This window comes from Paroedura picta, chromosome 1, assembly GCF_049243985.1.
Source record: "Paroedura picta isolate Pp20150507F chromosome 1, Ppicta_v3.0, whole genome shotgun sequence".
Classification (NCBI taxonomy): Eukaryota; Metazoa; Chordata; class Lepidosauria; order Squamata; family Gekkonidae; genus Paroedura; species Paroedura picta.
The window spans coordinates 1,658,042-1,679,105 of NC_135369.1; the positions used below are offsets into that span (position 1 = coordinate 1,658,042).

A 21,064-nucleotide genomic window follows, 5' to 3' on the forward strand; every position below is an offset into this window, starting at 1 on the left:
GGCCCCTGAGTCTTCCTCACAACGTGGGGAGGAGAGAAGGACTGAGAAGAGGCTCAGGAGAGCCCACCCAGCCCCAGTCCGGGGTTGTGGCTCTCAAACTGGCCAAGAGCAGGGCAGGGAGGCCTTCCCCTAAGGCCGCCTCCCACCCTTGGGAATCAGCAAATGGGGCAGAAGGGGTCAAAGTCAGCGTCCCTACATGAAACTGGCAGAAGGTAGAGAAGCAATGCTTGAAAATTGGGGGGGGGGGTGGAGCACGCTTCTCCATCACAAACGCAAAAGGAGAGGCTTTGATTCCCCCCCCCCCATTGCCACCTGTAGAGGAACTCTTAGGAAGCTTGTCTGGGGGGCGGCATCCCACTGGTCCCTTATCCTAAGCAATTAGCAGTCAGTGACCCACAGGATCCTGTGATTCCATATCCCCCACACAGAGGAGGGCCTTGCTGGGATGGGGCCTGTTCAAGCTCCCCCATGCAGGTTTAGCCTATGGGGGGAACGGCGACAGGCCCCCCAGGTGGATGGCTGAAGACAGCAATTTCATGCCTTCCTGGACTGTTATGAAAAAAATGCATTTTAATGCATGCTAAGCGGGGAAACCTGTTTCTTCTAAGGGTTTGATATTTTAAAACCCTAACAGAGGGCTCCTTTTAAAAAGCATTAATTCCTCGTTCCAGGCATCTCCTTTTTAAAAATTTTTAAAAATGTTGTTTTCAAGACTGAATTGCCACAAAGATGATTGAGAACATCAGAGAACCCATGTTGGGTCAGGCCGGTAGCCTCTCCAGGCCAACACTCGGGGTCACATATTGACCCAAACCCAGGGGCCAAAACCCATATATAGACCAGGGCTCCAGAAGCCCTCCCACGCTTATCCTCCAAGCACCCAGAAGACAGAGCATCCCTGCCCCAGAGTAGTGTGGTTAAGAAGTCACGCCAGGATCTGGGAGGCTCCAGGTTCGAAACCCCCTTCGGCCAAGGGAGGTCATTGGGCGACAGTGGGCCTATTGAATGCCTGCCTGCCTTGCGGCTGATAACGGCCAAGATGTGTCCTCGCCATGAATGGGTCCCGTTCCTCTCTGACCCGGGTCGCGCTCGCTCAGCCCCGTCCTCCGTGTGCCGTGGGCTCTGGGGCCGCTCCCTGCGGTGTGGCTGGCCTTGGGAGGGTGGCTGCAGGCCGCCTTGGGGCACAGGGACCGACATGCTCAGAGGGGCACACTCCTCGCCTCCCGGTCACTTCTGGTGCCCCTGCAAACAACAGCTGCAGAGTCCTTGCTCCGCGCGGATTCTCCACGGGGGAAATTCTCCCGAGTGTCCTTGAAGGAATTCATCCTGACCCCAGCCGCTCCAAGCTCCTTCTGAGCGTAACTCAGGAACGGTTCTGGGCATAAATTCAAGCGTTCTTTTCCCCCAGGAGGATATTTATAGTGGGGTCAAATGCAAACTTGCCCCAGCCCTTTCCTTGGAAAAGGCCATTTTTGACGGCTCTCTAATGGGCTCCTGTAAAAGAGTCGTAAACCAAACCACTCCCTGGGGAAACAGCCGTGATCAGCCCCCAATGCTCTCCCCCTCTCGCTGTCTCAGAGGCCTCTCCCCAGACGGTGCCTCTGCAGGGGGCTGGAGGGGCAGTGTGGGAATTGCAATGGGGAAGGCCCCCAAGACGGCCACAGACTGGAACAGCAGAGAAGGCGTGTTGGGTCAGGCCAGTGGCCCCTCCAGTCCAGCAGTCTGTGTCACACAGGGGCCCAACCCAGGGGCCACCAGGAGGTCCATCGGCAGGGCCAGAACCCCAGAAGCCCTCCCACTTGTACACCCCCCCCCCACCTCAGCACCAAGGAGACAGAGCAGCCCTCCCCCAGACGGAGGGTTCCTTCTAGCCCGTGTGGCTCAGAGCCTCTGCTCCAGATGTTGACCCCATGCCCTCTTGAAGCTGTCTCTGCTCCTAGCTGCCAGCACATCCCAGGGCAGGGAATGCCACACGTTGATGACTTCCTTTTCTAAGCTGGCTGGTCACTGATTCCGCAAGTGGCCCTGAGCTTCTGGGGTCCTTTTGGACAGGGGAGGGGTGAACACAAGGAAAGGAAGGGCAGACACGGCTGCTGAGGAGGGCTGTGAGCCTCTGCTTCATGGGAGGGGCCGTGGCTCAGGGGCAGAGCCTCCGCTTAACATGCAGAAGGGCCCCGGTTCAATCCCAGGCAGCATCTCCAGTTGCCAGGATGAGGGGGTCGATGTCCCCCTCCAACCTTTACTATTTCCTATGATGCAAATTTAGAAACAGACCAGAGAATATATTTTTTTCTCACAGGAGATAATGGAGGTCAGATGGGGGCAACCTCTTTACATGCCCCTATAGGTGGACCCCCTGGCCCAATCTTTTGCCTCTAGGGGGGTTCTCTTGAGGAGGTTCCTGCAGCGATGATGCACGTTTGGTGCCTCTGCCCCGACCCCCCCCACTCCCCCAAGCCCAGAAAAAGAAAACATCCCCATAGACTTTAGTGGATTCAGTCTAATCAGTGAGACTGAACCAAAAGGCCAAATTTTTTGCACATCCCCACTCAGAGGCACTGATCCTGTGGCGCTTTAAGTTCTGAAGAGCAGCCTTGCTTCCCCCCTTTGGGTGCTCCCGGACCACGTGGTCTGGACCCTCCAGAGACCAGGAGGACTCTATATCTTCCAGGGCTTGAGGGCCACGGTTGGGTGGCGGTTCGTGTCCGACTGAGGTTGGGAGACCCCCACAGGAATCCCTCCTTTGCCCTGGAAGCTTCTTGGGGGCCTGAGGGCAGGCACACCCTCTTCGCCTCACCTCCCTCACAGGGTGGTTGTTGTGAAGACCAAATGGAGGAGGAGGAGGAGGGGGGGTAAATGATCCGGGGTCCCTGTGGGAAAGAACAGTTTTGAACAGGGGACCTGGAAACCATCTTCAGTATTTAAAAGGCTGCCATGTAGAGGATGGAGCAGAGTTGTTCTCTCTTGCTCCAGAGGGACGGACCAGAACGAATGGGATGAAATTAATTCAAAAGAAATCCCATCTAAACATTTGGGGGAAGTTCCTGACCGTTCCTGACAGGAGATTGTTGGTGGGGGGGATCACTTGGGCATGAATTTGGGGTCACTGTGGGTGGGCAGGTAGTTGTGAGTTCCTGTATTGTGCAAAGGGTTGGACTTGACCCAGGAGGCCCCTTCCAACTCTATGATTCTAAATTCTGTCTCAGCCTCTGAAAGTAGTTCCTGACAGTCAGAGAGGTTCCTCAGTGGAACAGGCTTCCTCGGGAGGTGGTGGGTTCTCCGTCTTGGGAGATTTTTAAGAAGAGGCTGGAGAGTCCTCTGACGGAGAGGCTGATTCTGGGAAGGTTCAAGGGGGTGGCAGGTTAGAGTGGGTGAGTGATAGGGGTGTGAGTGTCCTGCATAGTGCAGGGGTTGGACTAGATGACCCAGGAGATCCCTTCCAACTCTAGGATTCTATGATTCTATTATTCTAGTTCCACAGGGCCTGCAAAAGGGCTCCTCCGCCAGGCATTTGGTTGAGGTCGACCCCTGCCATCACTTCCCAAGGGCCCTCCCCGTGAGCCTCCCTCCTGTGGCACCCACCATAACTCTGCCCAACCCACTGCGCTATCAGGAGGAGCCAATTCAACGTTTCCCACTTTTTCTCTTGATCCATGTTGCTGCTTGTTTCACTTCATTCATTATTGTTAATTTAAGTTATCTGTATGGATTCTGTCCTGTTTTATGTGAACCTCTCTGAGCCTTCAGGGAGGGTGGCATAGAAAGAAAGGAAGAAAGGAAGGAAGGAAGGAAGGAAGGAAGGAAGGCAGGCAAAGCGCAAATGAAATCAATCGACCCATCACCCCTCAGAAGAATGAAAGCAAGGGTTTCGTTCCCGGCACTGCCTCTGAGCATGGAGGCTCCATTGACCTGCCACGCCTAGGCTGGCTGTTGTGGGTTTGCCTGGGGCCCAGGGGGCCTCCCCACCGTCTAAGAAGCCTCTGCCATGAGCCTGTCTCTGCGGAGGAGAGTGCAGCTTTTGTGCTCCCTTGGCTGTGAGAAGGGCTCACCCCAAAACCACATCAACCCCCCCCTACACCCCCCCCCGGCCATACCCCGCTATTTCCCTGCATGGAAAGCATTGAAGAGCCACGCAGAGTTCTGCTTTCTGATGCTCCCCCCTCCCTCTCCCCCCCCCCCCCGCAAACCATCCTCCACCCACTTGGCCAGACCATCTGTCCACAAATGCTACTGACAGATACACTTTCCAAAGGCCACCCATTCTGGGGGCATTTTAGGAAGAAAGACGGGAACGGGGGGGGGGGGGGATCTGGAAGGTATTCAGCAACTGTCACTTTTAATTACCAAGCCGGCTCCTTCTTCGGGGGGGGGGGGGGATCTACTGGACGGATGCTTTTGGCTCTCTTTCTTTATGTCCCTCCTTCTCTCATCGAGAGAATTCTGTTTTTTTCTTCCTCTTACATGTGAAATCTCAGAGCGAAGCAGAGTGAAGAAGGGCAACAGAGATATAGCAGAGCTTTATTTTCCTTTATAAATAATCACGTTCTCCCCCACTGGGGCTTTTTATTATGCCCCCCCTTCTTTAGAACCACAGACCCAAAACAACACCCCCCACCACCACCACCTTCCTGGTCTCCCCCAGGAAAGGGACCCAGTGCATTCTTCCTGCCTGTGGTTCTTTTTACGGATCTCTTCTGCCCTCCGACACACACAACACCACGGATCACACACCGTAAGAGCCCCTTTCCTCCTGGGATGGGGGTCTCGCAGCCACCCCCCCCCCCCCCGCAATACCCAAGGACTGGATTGCAACAAGGAGGTTTCTCTCTTTCTCTGCTGTCCCCACGCCCCCAGACATGGGCTTGCGAAGGCAGAAACCCCCCCCCCTCCAACTTTTATGTCCTGGCTCAAGAGGGGGGGGCGGTGCGTCATTGCACAATTGAGGCGGAGCAGGGGGTTGTGCCTTTGGACAGCTGCCAAATCCGAGGAGGGTCCTTCCTGGGCCGCCGGTCTCCTTGTCGCTGGTGCTTCTCAGCCGCGGGGGGTTGACAGGCCTCCCGGAAAAGTTCACCGTTTTCGCGAAGGGTCCGCAGAAGCCGCCCACGAACCCAGGGCAGCCCCCAGGGAAGCCCAGAGGAGGAGCCTCCTGCTCTGGTGGTCCGGGGACCGCCAAAGGGCACGGCTTCAGAGGAGACCCCTGCAGCCACGATCGCCTTCCGCCAGAGGGGCATCAATGGAGCAACCTGGGTGCCCGGAGACGCCCTGACCCTCGAGATCCAGACCAATGGAGACCTCTCTGGCTCGGCCTGCTCCAGGGCCCTCCGTGGCCCCTCAGAACCGCCCCGCACTCGCCCCCGGGAGGCTCTGAGCTAGGCCCCCTGCTGTGGCCTGGGCTGCCCCCTCGCCTCTCAGGGCATGGGGAGGAAGGGCCAGTTGCAGCTGGAGCCGGACAGGAGCATGTCCCGAATGAGCGTCTCGATGGGGGTCTTGCCCACCAGGCGCACAAAGAAGAGCTGCTCGATCACCGGGGCCGAGACGAGGCGCAGGGAGGGCAGGCGCAGCAGGAGGCGGCCGAAGCGGCTGGGCCGGCTGGGGTGCTGGGTCCGGACGTGCTCCTCCAGGGCGCCCTGGGCCTTCTCCTGCACGGCCTCCACGTGGCTCCAGTCCGAGAGCCCCGCCGCGTCTGCAAGAGAGGAGCGGGCGGTGAGCTCAGCCCCCACGAGCACAAGGGCCCTGGTGGGGATCCAGGGGCTCCGCGGGGGGGGGGGGGGGCTGGAAGGAGGGGGGGCCGGGAGGCGGTGGGAAAGGAGCCCCCCCCCCACACACACACACACACACAAAGTGGGTCCGACAACACCGATTCCTTTGCTCTTAGACATATTGAGAGACTTCGGACTTGATTCAGGATATAAAATAAATAGAGTAAAAACCAAAATCATGTTACAAGGAACATTCAGACTCGGAGATACAAACTACTAAAGAAAATACTGGCTGCGGAGTCAGTCCCAAATGGGTGAAATATCTTGGCATCTGTTTAGATAAAGATTTTCAAGAACTTTTCATTGGCAATTATGAAAAAAAACTTTGGAATCCGATATCAAGAAGTGGGACCATTTGAAATTATCCTGGTCGGCAAGAATAGCCACAGTCAAGATGAAAATATTGCCAGAATTTAATTTTCTGTTTCAAATGTTACCAGAAGAAATCGCAGAGAGAATATTTAAGAAATGGCAATCTGCAATCAACAAATTGATTTGGAATGGGAAAAGGCCAAGAATTGCTTTCAAAATATTGCAAGATGGAAAAAAAAAAAAGCGGAGAAGGGCTTTCAGCTAGGAGGGCCGGGGGGGGGCGGGGGGCTCTCTTGGATGCCCCCCCCCTGGGGAGAGGAGCAATGAGTCCCTTCAGGTCTCCTTGATGCATTTTCACCTTGTCCCCCCCCCCTTGGGAAATACTTGAGAGTTTAGGGCAGGGGTAGTCAAACTGTGGCCCTCCAGATGTCCATGGACTACAATTCCCAGGAGCCCCCTGCCAGCATTCGCTGGCAGGGGCTCGTGGGAATTGTAGTCCATGGACATCTGGAGGGCCGCAGTTTGACTACCCCTGGTTTAGGGGGTGCAGCCTCAGGAGGCTCTTTTGGCACCACGTCCCACTCCAAAGCAGCCTTTTCTCCTGGGGAACGGGGCACTGACATAGTTTTATTTCTCCTATGTTTCTGTGAAGTACGACTGAATTCCAGGGGATTGACTGGATGTTCTGGCAAAGAATTATCATGTATTTGGATGTGCAACACACTTTACTAATTTAACAGAATTAATTTCTGCTATGTAATCCCACTGGACTTCATAGTCTGACAAAGGGTGCTTGCACTCGAAAGCCCACGCCTGGAATAAATCCTTGATTTTATTCTACGGCCATCATAATCTCAGGAGAACTCCAGTCCGACCTGAAGGTGGGCAGCTGTAAGTGCCCCCACTCAAAGATACAAATATATTTATTATAAAGTGCACAGATTAAAAACAACCTTAAAACATAAGAACCCAGGGCTTGCTCAATATTCCACGTATGAGTGGCTGCCCACGGCATGCCCATAGACCAAATGCATTTCAACCGAGAGGGTTTAATTCCTCTAAACCAAGATACCCTTCTGTTGCTCAAGAGAAGGAAGGAAGGGAGGGAGGGAGGGAGGGAGGGAGAAGGGAAGGGAAGGAAGGGAGGGAGGGAGGGAGGGAGGGAGGGAGGGAGGGAGGAAGGAAGGAAGGAAGGAAGGAAGGAAGGAAGGAAGGAAGGAAGGAAGGAAGGAAGGAAGGAAGGAAGGAAGGAAGGAAGGAAGGAAGGAAGGAAGGAAGGAAGGAAGGAAGGAAGGAGGAGTTGGTTCTTAGATGCCGCTTTTCTCTACTCAAAGAAGGCTCAAAGTGGCTTCCAATCGCCTTCCCTTTCCTCTCCCCACAACAGACCCCCTGTGAGGTGGGTGAGGCTGAGAGAGCCCTGAGATCACTGAAGAAGAAGAAGAGTTGGTTCTTAGATGCTGCTTTTCTCTACCTGAAGGAGTCTGAGAGAGCCCTGATATTCCTGCTTGGTCAGAACAGCTTGGTCAGAACAGCATTCCTGCTTGGTCAGAACAGCTTGGTCAGAACAGCATTCCTGCTTGGTCAGAACAGCCCAAGGTCACCCAGCTGGCTGCATGTGGGGGAGTGCAGATTCGAACCTGGCATGCCAGATTAGAAGTCCGCACTCCTAACCACTACACCAAACTGGCCCTCACAGCTACCCTGTGAGGCACGTGGGGCTGTGAGAACCTGCCTGAGAGAATCAAACCAGATTAGAGGCCACGGTTCCTAACCACGGCACCAAGGGGGCCCACCAGCCCTTGCACTCCCCAGAGACACGCTTAATGTGGGTTGGCCCCAAAACATACTGGGCACCTTGCCTCCTTCCCGTGCCCTTGCAACCCTGCCCTTTGCATGGATTCTGGGATTCTGGGATTGAGGTTGTCTGGGGGCCACATCGTAATTTTACAAGTTCAGAATCAGAATCGTACAGAGCTGGAAGTGACCACCAAGGGCCATCCACTCCGGCCCCCCACTTTCTTGGGGACTTAAGAATCACCCCCTCCTGACAGGTGCCCCTCCAATCTCCTCCTAAAAACTTCCAGCGAAGGGAACTCCAGCCCCCTCCGAGGCGGCAGGTTCCATCTACGAACAGCCCCCACCCTCCGAAAAAGCTCCCTCGTGTCTCAGAGGAGCCTCCTTCCCCGGCCTTTGAGCCCGTTGCTCCTGCTCCTTGTCTCTAAAGCTGCAGAAAAGAACGGAGCCAGCAACTGGATCCTCGGACATCATGTGGAAAAATCCCACATAATGGCTGCAGCGCTGACCGGCAAATCTGGCCACAAGGCCCCGTCCGCTGCGCTGCCTCCTCCTCCTCCCCTCTGCGCTCTCCTGGAGGCGTGGTTGGGCTTGGACGGCAGGCAGTGGTGGCGTGGCACATGGGGCTGGGCTCTGGGGCTCGCCAGCTGCCACCACTTGCTCTTCGAGGATGCCCACGCTCTCCTGATGGCGTGGGCAGCCTTGGAGGACAGGCGACCGCAGCGTGGCGAACGGGGCTCAGCTCTGAGTCTTTCCAGCTGATGCTGCCACTCCTTGTTCCTCAAGGCCACCTGCGCTTCCATCTACTGATGTGGACCCTGGGGCGGGACTCTGTCGATATTCACATCCGTCTGAGGGGCTGCACCAGTAGATGTTTGCACATGAACAAGTTGGCACCCTCTCCAATGTGTAAAGAAGGAACTTGGAAGGTGAGCCAGCTCCACTCGTATGGGCAATGTAGCCGGTGAATTCTAGAGTTCCCAATTATCAGACTCACATTTCACACCCACCCTCTTTCTCCAAAAGGGACCCCTTCCAGCTTTTGCCAGCAATTCTGGCCTGAGCCACCAGGGGGAGCCAGAGACAGAAACTCGCTCCCCCTGCTGGTAGCAATCACCATTGCCACGCTGCCCGCGATCCAAAAGGTGCAAAACAAGAATCGAGAATCTTTGTAATTACAGAGGGAAACAAGCAGATTCCAACAGGACGGCCCCAGGTCTATGGTTGAGGCTGGGGCTGCTGGGGTACATCGACTGCTCTCCCCCGGGCTTCTTCTTGAACATCGTTGGCCTCCTTCTCCTCCACCCCCCCTTTTTTAGGAAGGGGGGTAGGAAGGGGATATTATTGTGCCGCCATGCTATGACATTTTAAAGTCTTTTAATGGGAGTTTTAATGGGGTTTTAAGACACTGTAACCCGCCACAAGCCATTTGGGAGTGGCGGGAAATAAATTGAAATAATAATAATAATAATTTTGTGCAGGACTTCCAAAACCAGCTTGTGTTACAACACACATAAAAGATTTCGGCATCAAGGGTAGAACCCAACCAGGTAGGAGTCAAAGGAACTGCATACTCAAGGGAGCTTTCACCCCCAATTCTCAGCAAACTGTAAAGAATGGGCGGTATAAAAATCCAAATAAATAAAATAAAATAAATAAAACAAAGCATATCTCCCCTTCTTCCCTGTTCCCTCCGACCCCTCCTTGCATCTAACATCCTGCTAGATGGAACTTCAAGGGTCCATTAATTTCTGTTGGAGCCAACTACCAGTTTCATTGTGATTTTATAGACATTTGATTGTTTTAATTTTATGTAGAATTTTAAGTGTCTATTGACTTGTTTACTGTTCCTACCCAAACAGCAATGTCCAAGAGGGGCAGTCTAAAAATGGCAAAATAAACCCTGAACTTAAGTCCAGCTGTTGTGTCCTGTAACCCAATGGTCCCCAAACGTTTTATCAGCGGGGACCGGTCAACGCTTGACAATTTTACTGAGGCCCGGGGGGGGGGAGTCTTTTGCCGAGGGTGCTGCCAAGAGCAGCTGTGCAGTGCCAGGCCGAGGGGGAGCTGCTGGAGAGCACCAAAGGTGAGCCGGTGGCAGAGTGGCAGGGAGCAACCAAGGCAGCAGCCGGGGAGGGGGACGAGGAGGAGCCGCGGCCCGGTACTGACTGATCTACGAACCGGCCCCAGTGTCCGGCCCCGGGGTTGGGGACCACTGCTGTAACCCACTTTGAGCCAGTGAGAATTACATGGATGGGTTCTGGAAATGCTCTTGATTTTTCAGCCGTGCAATCCCCCCCCCCCGCCCCAAGAGAAGTGATGGCCTGGTGGGAAAGAAAATGACTGGAACCTTCTCACTGACCGTGCAGTTAAGTTCTGCATCCTGGTTCTGCTTAAGGTCTGCATCCTGGTCTGTCCTGGTTCAAGTCTTTGGTCCTGCCCAGGCAGAGAAAACAGCCTGTTCCTCTCTGGGAGGCAGTTTTTGATCAGTTCTCTCACAGAAGCAGACCTCTTACACGCTGCTTATGTAAACAGTCTGAGGCTTGGGGGAAGCAAGCAGGCAGCACTGTGGAGCTGTGAGCAGCTTATGGTGGGCAAGCCCGGGAGCCGCAGGGTCGTCCCGAGAGATGGCATAGTGGGGGAGGGGGCCCCAGGTTATTGGCCTGACCCGTAAGGGCATCATCTCTCCCAGCCTCCAAGGAAAGGGCATTTAACTTTGTAATCCTATTGTTCTCTGTGCAGATTTGGAAGAAGAAGAAGAGTTGGTTCTTAGATGCCGCTTTTCCCTACCCGAAGGAGGCTCAAAGCGGCTTCCAGTTGCCTTCCCTTCCTCTCCCCACAACAGACACCCTGTGGGGTGGGTGAGGCTGAGAGAGCCCTGAGATTACTGAAGAAGAAGAAGAGTTGGTTCTTAGATGCCACTTTTCCCTGCCTGAAGGAGGCTCAAAGCGGCTTCCAGTTGCCTTCCCTTCCTCTCCCCACAACAGACACCCTGTGGGGTGGGTGAGGCTGAGAGAGCCCTGAGATTACTGAAGAAGAAGAAGAGTTGGTTCTTAGATGCCGCTTTTCCCTACCCGAAGGAGTCTCAAAGTGGCTTCCAGTCGCCTTCCCATTCCTCTCCCTACAACAGACACCCTGGGAGGGAGGGGAGGCTGAGAGAGCCCTGAGATCACTGAAGAAGAAGAAGAGTTGGTTCTTAGATGCCACTTTTCTCTACCTGAAGGAGTCTCAAAGTGGCTTCCATTCGCCTTCCCTTTTCTCTCCCCACAACAGACACCCTGTGAGGGAGGGGAGGCTTAGAGAGCTCTGAGAGAACTGAAGAAGAAGAGTTGGTTCTTATATGCCACTTTTCTCTACCCGAAGGAGTCTAAAAGCGGCTTCCATTCGCCTTCCCTTTTCTCTCCCCACAACAGACACCCTGTGAGGGAGGGGAGGCTCAGAGAGCCCTGAGATCACTGAAGAAGAAGAAGAAGGTTGGTTCTTAGATGCCGCTTTTCTCTACCCGAAGGAGTTTCAAAGTGGCTTCCAATCGCCTTCCCTTTCCTCTCCCCACAACAGACACCCTGTGAGGGAGGGGAGGCTTAGAGAGCTCTGAGAGAACTGAAGAAGAAGAGTTGGTTCTTATATGCCACTTTTCTCTACCCGAAGGAGTCTAAAAGCGGCTTACAGTCGCCTTCCCTTTCCTCTCCCCACAACAGACACCCTGTGAGGGAGGGGAGGCTGAGAGAGCCCTGAGATTACTGAAGAAGAAGAAGAGTTGATTCTTATATGTTGCTTTTCTCTACCTGAAGGAGTCTAAAAGCAGCTTACACTCAGCTTCTCTTCCTCTCCCCACAACAGACACCCTGTGAGGTGGGTGAGGCTGAGAGAGCCATGAGATTACTGAAGAAGAAGAAGAGTTGGTTCTTATATGCCGCTTTTCCCTACCCGAAGGAGGCTCAAAGCGGCTTACAGTCGCCTTCCCATTCCTCTCCCCACAACAGACACCCTGTGGGGTGGGTGAGGCTGAGAGAGCCCTGAGATTCCTGCTTGGTCAGAACAGTTTTATCAGTGCCGTGGTGAGCCCAAGGTCACCCAGCTGGTTGCATGTGGGGGAGTGCAGAATCGAACTTGGCATGCCAGATTAGAAGTCTGCACTCCTAACCACTACACCAAACTGGCTCTCTGGAAATCCCTGTGTCTGTATTTCTTCTGCAGTAAAGTATATATAAATGTTTTTACTCTCAGTGTGACTAATTAGGAGTGCTATGCTAGGCAAAAGAACCCTAATTGGGCCCCTTGGCCATCAGAAGGTTCGTGCCATCGCTGCAAGACTTCAACCCTAAGCAAATGCTTTTGTCAGAAGGAGAGCCAGGCCAGAGCAGCAGTTAGATGTCAGATGAGGATCAGGGCCACTCAGGATGAAGGCCCCTCTCTCCTCTGGAAGCTTCTTCGGTGACCCTGGGCCACTCCCACAAACTTGCCTGGCCTGCCCCACAGGGTTGTTGTGTGAAGAGAACGGAGGATAAGAGAATGCCCTAAGCCACTCTGGACCCCCACTTGGAAGAAAGATACAAAGGAAATAAATAAAAATAAAATAAGGAGGATCTTCCAGCAAAATTGAAACTGGGGCAGCATTAGATACTACACCGATTCCCCTGTACTTTTAAAAGATAAAAGATAAACAATAACATCCCCTGAAGAGCTGGCCTCACCGCAAGGAGGAGAAGGAGGAATCGGAACCATAGAACCCTAAAATCATGGAAGGGACCTCCAGGGTCATCCAGTCCAACCCCCTGCACAATGCAGGAACACAACTATCTGCCCACCCACAGTGACCCCAATTTCATACCCAAGTGATTCCCACCCCCCACTAAAAATCTCCAGAATCCAGCCTGGCCTGGAGGGAATTCACCCGCCATCCCTGGAGGATGACCACCTACCAGTGGTCATCAGTAATTCCCTAGATATGCAAGGAAGGGCCCCAAGAGACAAACACTGGCAGATCCCTTCCTGCCCCCCCCCCCAATCTGCCTAAGTTCATAAAATCAGTATTTCTCTGAGATGGCTCTCCAGCCTCTGCTTAAAAACTTCCAAAGAAGGAGAACCCACCACCTTCCAAGCAAGTCTGTTCTACTGAGGAACCTCTCTAACAGTCAGGAACTTCTTCCGGATGTCTAGCGGAAAATTCTTTTGAATTAATTTCATCCCATTGGTTCTGGTCCATCGCTCTGGGGCAACAGAAAACAACTCTGCTCCATCCTCTATATGGCAGCCCTTCAAGTACTTGAAGATGGTTATCAAATCCCCTTTCAGTCGCCTTCTCTCCAGGCTCAACAGACCAAGCTCCCCCAACCTTTCCTCATCTGTCTTGGTCTCCAAACCCCTCATCATCTTCATTGCCCTCCTCTGGACACGCTCCAGTTTCTCTACATCTTTCTTCAGTTGTGGTCTAACCAGTGTGGAGTAAAGCAGTGAGAACTATCACCTCGTGTGATCTGGACACTATACTTTCAAAAATATACCCCAAAATCCCATTTGCCCTTTTAGCCACCGAGTCACACTGCTGACTCCTATTCAGTGTCTTTCACACCTGCTACTGCCAATACAAGTCACCCCCATCCTATAGCGATGCATATAATTTTTCCTATTGAAATTTGTTTCTCACTTTAGCTGCTGTAGGGATATTGTCCATATTTGCATTTTTTAAGTTTTGAGTTTATTGTCTGCTTTCACACTGAAATTTGCCTCTTTGGGTGCAGACCTGAATTACCCCCTCACTTGCCCTACAGCAAAGGAGTCCTGAGAAAACCAGTTTTCATTTATTAAAACAGGGATGCCAAACTCGGAAATGGGTGCCATTGGGTTTGTCCCCTTGCCGGCCACTCTGAGTTGTTTGAGCACATCAGGGAATCATAGAGTTGGAAGGGGCCTCCTGGGTCATCTAGTCCAACCCCCTGCACTATGCAGGACACTCCCAACCCTCTCACTCACTTTCCTCATGGCTGTCCTCCCTCCCTCCCCCCTCCCCTTCCCCTCCCGCCATCTTTTCTATCCCTTCCCCCCAAAGTGTCCAGAATGTAATTTAAAAAATAACCATGAGTTTTTTATAATTTTAAAGAAAATCACATTCAGAACACTTTGGAGGGGGGAGAAGGCGGGGAGCCGATCAACAGCATGGAACGAGGGGATCTAGGGAAGCAACACAAGCAAGCAGCACTGGCCATCTTCAAGCAGCGTCTGGACAGATAGTTCTCCTGGATGCTTCAGGCTGATCCTGCACTGAGCAGGGGGTGGACTAGATGGCCTGCATGGCCCCTTCCCACTCTAGGATTCTAGGAGTCTAGTTCAGCAGTGGGATGGGCTGCCTGAGGAGGTGGGGAGCTCCCCCTCATGGGCCGTCTTCAAGCAGCAGCTGGACAGATCCTTCACCTGGATGCTTGAGGCTGATCCTGCAATGAGCAGGGGGTGGGACTAGATGGCCTCTATGGCCCCTTCCCACTCTAAGAGTCTAGTTCAGCAGTGGGATGGGCTGCCTCAGGAGGTGGGGAGCTCCCCCCCACTGGCCATCTTCAAGCAGCGGCTGGACAGATCCTTCTCCTGGATGCTGGAGGCTGATCCTGCACTGAGCAGGGGGTGGGACTGGATGGCCTGCATGGCCCCTTCCCACTCTAGGATTCTAGGAGTCTAGTTCAGCAGTGGAAGGGGCTGCCTAAGGAGGTGGGGAGCTCCCCCTCACTGGCCGTCTTCAAACAGCGGCTGGACGGATCCTTCTCCTGGATGCTTGAGGCTGATTCTGCACTGAGCAGGGGGTTGGACTAGATGGCCTGCATGGCCCCTTCCCACTCTAGGATTCTAGGAGTCTAGTTCAGCAGTGGAAGGGGCTGCCTAAGGAGGTGGGGAGCTCCCCCTCACTGGCCGTCTTCAAACAGCGGCTGGACGGATCCTTCTCCTGGATGCTTGAGGCTGATTCTGCACTGAGCAGGGGGTTGGACTAGATGGCCTGCATGGCCCCTTCCCACTCTAGGATTCTAGGAGTCTAGTTCAGCAGTGGAAGGGGCTGCCTCAGGAGGTGGGGAGCTCCCCCCCACTGGCCATCTTCAAGCAGCGGCTGGACAGATCCTTCTCCTGGATGCTGGAGGCTGATCCTGCACTGAGCAGGGGGTGGGACTGGATGGCCTGCATGGCCCCTTCCCACTCTAGGATTCTAGGAGTCTAGTTCAGCAGTGGAAGGGGCTGCCTAAGGAGGTGGGGAGCTCCCCCTCACTGGCCATCTTGAAGCAGCGGCTGGACAGATCCTTCTCCTGGATGCTTGAGGCTGATCCTGCCCTGAGCAGGGGGAGGGACTAGATGGCCTCTATGGCCCCTTCCCACTCTAGGATTCTAGGAGTCTAGTTCAGCAGTGGAAGGGGCTGCCTAAGGAGGTGGGGAGCTCCCCCTCACTGGCCGTCTTCAAGCAGCGGCTGGACAGATCCTTCTCCTGGATGCTTCAGGCTGATCCTGCACTGAGCAGGGGGTGGGACTAGATGGCCTGCATGGCCCCTTCCCACTCTGTGATTCAAGGAGTCTAGTTCAGCAGTGGAAGGGGCTGCCTAAGGAGGTGGGGAGCTCCCCCCCACTGGCCATCTTCAAGCAGCGGCTGGACAGATCCTTCTCCTGGATGCTGGAGGCTGATCCTGCACTGAGCAGGGGGTGGGACTGGATGGCCTGCATGGCCCCTTCCCACTCTAGGATTCAAGGAGTCTAGTTCAGCAGTGGAAGGGGCTGCCTAAGGAGGTGGGGAGCTCCCCCTCACTGGCCATCTTGAAGCAGCGGCTGGACAGATCCTTCTCCTGGATGCTTGAGGCTGATCCTGCCCTGAGCAGGGGGTGGGACTAGATGGCCTGCATGGCCCCTTCCCACTCTAGGATTCTAGGAGTCTAGTTCAGCAGTGGAAGGGGCTGCCTAAGGAGGTGGGGAGCTCCCCCTCACTGGCCATCTTGAAGCAGCGGCTGGACAGATCCTTCTCCTGGATGCTTGAGGCTGATCCTGCCCTGAGCAGGGGGTGGGACTAGATGGCCTGCATGGCCCCTTCCCACTCTGGGATTCTAGGAGTCTAGTTCAGCAGTGGAAGGGGCTGCCTAAGGAGGTGGGGAGCTCCCCCTCACTGGCCATCTTGAAGCAGCGGCTGGACAGATCCTTCTCCTGGATGCTTGAGGCTGATCCTGCCCTGAGCAGGGGGTGGGACTAGATGGCCTGCATGGCCCCTTCCCACTCTGGGATTCTAGGAGTCTAGTTCAGCAGTGGAAGGGGCTGCCTAAGGAGGTGGGGAGCTCCCCCTCACTGGCCATCTTGAAGCAGCGGCTGGACAGATCCTTCTCCTGGATGCTTGAGGCTGATCCTGCCCTGAGCAGGGGGTGGGACTAGATGGCATAAAGGGTACACTTCCCATTTTAGTCTAGGTCCTACACCATGCCAAGCCTTCTCCTGAATTCCTGTAAGCGTTTCTGAAAGCAAATTATCTCCACGCATTTCCTGCACAGAATAATTCTGTTTGGGCAGAATTTGTTAGGCCCTCGATGGTGCTAAAATGCCACTTTTTTTCTGGCCTGCCCTGGGGCAGTTTCTGATTTCTGGCCTGGCTCGGGAGTGATTTTAGACCACCAGACTCTGCACCAGACAGAGAATAAAACACCATCTCTGGAGTCAGCCAGAGCTCTACCAATGTCTGCCCAGAAGCAGCTCTGAGGCCAGAGAGCCCGTTTTCTGCAGGGGAGCTTCCCTGTGGCCGGGAGTTCAGCTGTGATGGTGGGAGATCTCCAGGCTCCCAGTGGAGGGTGGCCAGCCTCATCCTTTCTGGCTTCTCTCCTCTGCCTCCCTGCTTGCCCCCTGCCCTCTGACCCGGCCCGAGGCCCCTACTCACCCGGGGTGAAGAGGGCGAGGGCCTTGAGGCAGGCGTATTCGGCCACGTCGACCTGCAGGGCCTTCAGCTTCTCCACCTGCTCCTGGAAGACGCGGATGTGGTCCATGAAAGCCACCACTCTGTCGGCAGACATGGGAGCGGCGTGGAGGCCGGCGGCGGCCAGGAGGGGGGCCACGTGGAGGGGCATGGCGCTCTGGGCGGCGTTGAGGACGAAGAGCTCGCTCCACGTCATGCGCAGCAGGCACACCTGGTCGGCCAGCGGGAAGTCCGGGAAGAAGGGGATGTTCTTGGCCCATTCGATGGCGCTGAAGAGCAGGCGGGCCGCCATCTCACAGATGCTCTCGATGCCCAGGATGCTCCCCGCCTGGAGGCACTGGGCCCCGTAGCGGGAGGAGGGGTAGGGCTCCGCCCGCAGCAGGACTGAAATGAAGCCCGTCAGGTAGGAGGGGCAGCCGTAGGGGTCTCCGTTGGCCAAGGGGTGCTGGCCAGGGCCCGGCTGAGCGTGCGCCATGCGGCCCCGCTGGACAGCTGCAGGCAGAGAGAGAAAGAGAGAGAGAGATTGAGCAGGGTCAGCTGCAGGCACCCAAGAGACTCTCACCCTGACTCCCCCACCCACCCCCCACAAGGGACGTGAGGGGAAGGAACGGGGGCCTTCCATGGGCTGGCAGGAGGGTGGTCTCCTTCCCTGGGTCCCTCTCTGCCCATCACAGCTGGAGACTGGGGGGGAGGGCGCTTGGGCACCAAGCAAACCTGCCTGGGCCTTTTCTGGCACGGAGACTGTGGGGGGGGGGGGCACAATGAGGCCAACCTGACCCCTTGAAGTGGCAGGCACTCCGGGGGGGGGGATTTTGGAACTTTGGGGTATTATTGCACATTGAACAGTAGTGGAATTTGGCACATTCATGTTTGAGAGGGGGGGAAAGAGAGAAAGAAAATGAAGGAGGGAGGGAGGGAGGGAGGAAAGGGAGGGAGAGAGGGAGGGAGGGAATTCCAGCCAGTGGCCCTGAGGACTGTATGCAAGTCCCTGTGGTCTGGCGTCCCGCACCCCTCTAAAGCTGTTTTTCTCCCCACTCTGGGCTCAAGCGTCTGCCATTTCTCCACCTTTCCACCTTGGCTTGGGAGTAAGTGGACTCTGGGCAGGTGGATCTGCCTCTGGAAAAGGCGGGCCTGCTCTCAGGGGACTGAGCCAAGGAAGGAGGGAGGGCAGAGCCCCCCCCCCATGGACACGGGCAGGGGAGGGGCATCCCAGGGCCTGGCGAAGAGAGCCGGCCGCAGAGACAGAATGCTTCCTCAGACATTTCCACTGCAAAGACTCATCTCTTTGCCTGTCAATATCACTGGGGAAATTTATAAAACACATAAAACCCATCAAGAACAGAGCTCAAAATGGTGCCAAGGAGTACCTGCTAATGGCCACGATCCCCCTTTGCAGCTGCCTCCACTTCTCAGACAGGACACAAAATGATCTGAAAACTGCCTGCTCCCAAACCTCTGGGAAGAAGCCCCCCCCACCCCCACCACCCCCACCCCGGTGCAAAGAATCCCCCTTTTGCCTTGTTCTTCCTGGCCCCCCTGTCCTCTCCGGGCAGCAGCAGCGGCAGCACAGCCTGGAGGACCCCTTAGCAGAGGGGCGAGACCCTCCTAAGCGCACCTCCGGAAAAGGACCAAGAAGGCGGGGAGGGGGGCAGATGGGGGAACCGCCGCCTTCAGCAGAAATGGGGCAGGGAGGAAGAAGCAAATTGGCTGCAGAGACCCTCCGAAAGGCAGTCCAGGAGGGAAGGGGGGGGGGCAGGAAGGGGGCAGAGCACCAGGCACAGGGGCAGCAGGGCTGAGGAGTCAGGGAGGTGGGTGGGGAGCAGGAGGGAGAAGGGGGTCACCTGGGTCAGGACCCTGGACAGTAAGCGAGGGGACCTACCCTGCAAGGCTCTCGTGCGGGCTGGGCCTGGGCCTGGGCGGGTGCGGGGGGGGGAGGGAGCGGGGGGGGGGGTCCGACCAGCCGTACCTTCGCGGCGCATGCCGACCCGGAGGCACTTGGCGAGGCGGCAGTGCTGGCACTGGTTGCGGTGGGGCTGGTCGATGGGGCACTGGCGGCCGGCGCGGCACGAGTAGCTGAGGTTGCGGCGCACGGAGCGCTTGAAGAAGCTCTTGCAGCCCTCGCACGTGACCTGCCCGTAGTGCTTCCCGCTCGCCTTGTCCCCGCACACCAGGCACGCCGCCCCCGACGGCCCCGACGGACCCCGGCCCTCCAGCCCGGCCCCGGCCCCGGCAGCAGCAGGAGGAGGCGGAGGCGGCGGCGGGAGGCCCGCGGAGGAGGCGGCGGCGGCGGCGGCGGGCAGCTCCTCCGGCCAGGGGCTCCCCGAGACCACCAGCGCCATCGCGGCCCGGGCAGCGGCAGACCAAGCTCTGGCCACACGCGAGGGACGCGGGACAGCCGCCCAGCCTGGAGGGAGGGAGGGAGGCGGGCGGGGGGTCAGGGCTAGCGGCCGGGGGTCGGCGGAGGGCTCCCGGGGGCGCGGGGGGGCCGGCCGAGGGAAAGGGGCATGCCGGCCGTCGGGGGCACAAGCGGGCGGGCGGCCGGGAGCGGAGCGGTTCCTCCTCGGGGGCTGCAGAGGGCCCACGCGACGGAGCCCCAGTCCGTCTAGGCAGAAGCGGCACGAAGAGGCGAGGGGCGGCGGGGCATCGGCACGGGGCCAGCAGGCGCTTCCTCCTCCCGCTCCGCTTGGCAGCCGCTCGGCCCCCGGGAGACTCCCGGCCGGGAAGTCCCGCCGCTGCCGCTGCCCCGAGGGAGAGAAGCCAGGCGCGCCGCCGCCATGCCGCCCCCAGGCCGGGACGCTTCAGCCGGGAGCCGCCACCCGCAGGCGCCCCTGGGATCCGGACCGTGGAGGGCAGCGCGGGGGGCCGGCCGGGCGGGAGAGTCCTGCCAGGAAGAAAGGAAGGAAGAAAGAAAGAGGGGAGAGGAGAGGAGAGGAGGGGGCTTTAGCAGCTGCTCAACAGAGGCCCCTCCCCCACCCACACCCACCCACCCACCCTGCCCAGAGAAGACACCCTACCCCCGCCCAACGGGGGGGGAAGCCGAGCTCTTTGGACCGCGGACCCCCGGAGGAGGAAAAGCCTCCCAAGCCCCCGAGCAGCGCCCCGGAGAAGGGGCTCTGGCCAAGGCCGGCCGGCGGCTCCCGAAAGTGGGCGCAGACCGCGCTGGATCCCTCCCCGAAGGAGCCCCCTCGCCACCCCCCCGTCACAGCCCCTGCCACCCCCCCCCCCCCAAACTGCAGCCCCACCGTGGCGAGACCCGCAGCGCGGAGGCCCGGGGGAGGGAGGGAGGGAGGGCGCGATGCCGGCCACGCTGGCTCCACTCCGGGGCCGGATCCTTGCAAGGGAGCCCTCCGGACTCAGGACGGGTCCGTCTGGCCATGCCTCGGGGCTGCTCCTCGCCCGGCCTTACCGCCGCTCTCCCGTTTATCCCGCCGGATCGGGCCCTGCCGCAGGCGCCGGCGGGCGGCCCCGATTCCTCCTCGGAGGGAGCCGTCGCGATCCTGAACAAAGCAAGCCACGCGGCTCCGATGACGCCGTGCAAGAAGCAGCTCCCCGTGCGACGGACGCAGCGCTTCTTCCCGAGGAGGCGCGCGCGGGCGGGCGGGCGGGGGGGGGGGGCGCGGGGCGCAGGACTTGGATGCCGCGCCACACAAGGACCCCCGACCCAGGCCCCCGACGCCGTCGAAGGAAGGGAGCGCCCACCTGGCCAGCGTCTCTCTACCGGGCGCGGCCGTCGGGCGGGCGGGCGGGCGGGCGGGGGGGGTCTTTCGGCGCGCCTTCCAATCGGGCCCCCCTGCCTAGCGGGGGCGTGGCGTGGCCGGCTCTCCCTCCGCCTCCCCGCCTCCCCCCCCCCCCCCAGCGGACCGGCCCGGACAGCCGCTGGAGCCCCGACGGGCTGGGCGCAGACGAAGCGAGCCCGAGCCAGGGGAGGGGGCTGCGCTGGGAACCCCTCGTCTGGCCAGCGGGCGGGCGGGCGGGCGGGGCAGGGAGGCCTGGGTGGGCCAGGCCGTCGAGGCAGGGGCACCTCCCGAGCGGCCGGCCCCAAACTTTGTCGGTCTGGCAGGGGCTCTTAGCTGCCCCCCTCCGGATCTGACCCCATCCGAGAGGGATGAGAGGGGGGTGCGGGGGGGGGCAACAGAGAGCACCTGGAGCCGGCTGCTCCAGGCGGTGGGGCCTGTGGGCGGCCCATGGAAGCCAAGGAGGGGTCCCGAAGGTGGGGAGGGGGCAAAGAAAGGGGGTGGGCATCCCTTGGCCCTGCATCTGAAACACTCCCTCAAGCTGTGGG

At 57.6% G+C, this 21,064-nt stretch overlaps 1 protein-coding gene across 2 annotated transcripts; it reads right to left on the reverse strand.

Moving 5' to 3' along the window:
• Positions 1-4,528: 4,528 nt before the first annotated feature.
• On the reverse strand, positions 4,529-20,514 carry LOC143828994 (nuclear receptor subfamily 2 group F member 5-like). Of its 2 annotated transcripts, XM_077319206.1 has the most exons (4): positions 20,189-20,327; positions 18,749-19,663; positions 16,747-17,274; positions 4,529-5,683 (listed from the first exon to the last, which is right to left on the reverse strand). In XM_077319206.1, exons 2-4 carry the CDS (start codon positions 19,119-19,121, stop codon positions 5,409-5,411), a joined length of 1,176 nt encoding a protein of 391 aa, XP_077175321.1. In that variant the 5' UTR covers positions 19,122-19,663; positions 20,189-20,327; the 3' UTR covers positions 4,529-5,408. The 2 variants fall into 2 exon arrangements, with proteins under 2 accessions (XP_077175321.1, XP_077175328.1); XM_077319213.1 differs by lacking the exon at positions 18,749-19,663 and having other exon boundaries at positions 20,189-20,514.
• Between the last annotated feature and the right edge of the window lie 550 nt (positions 20,515-21,064).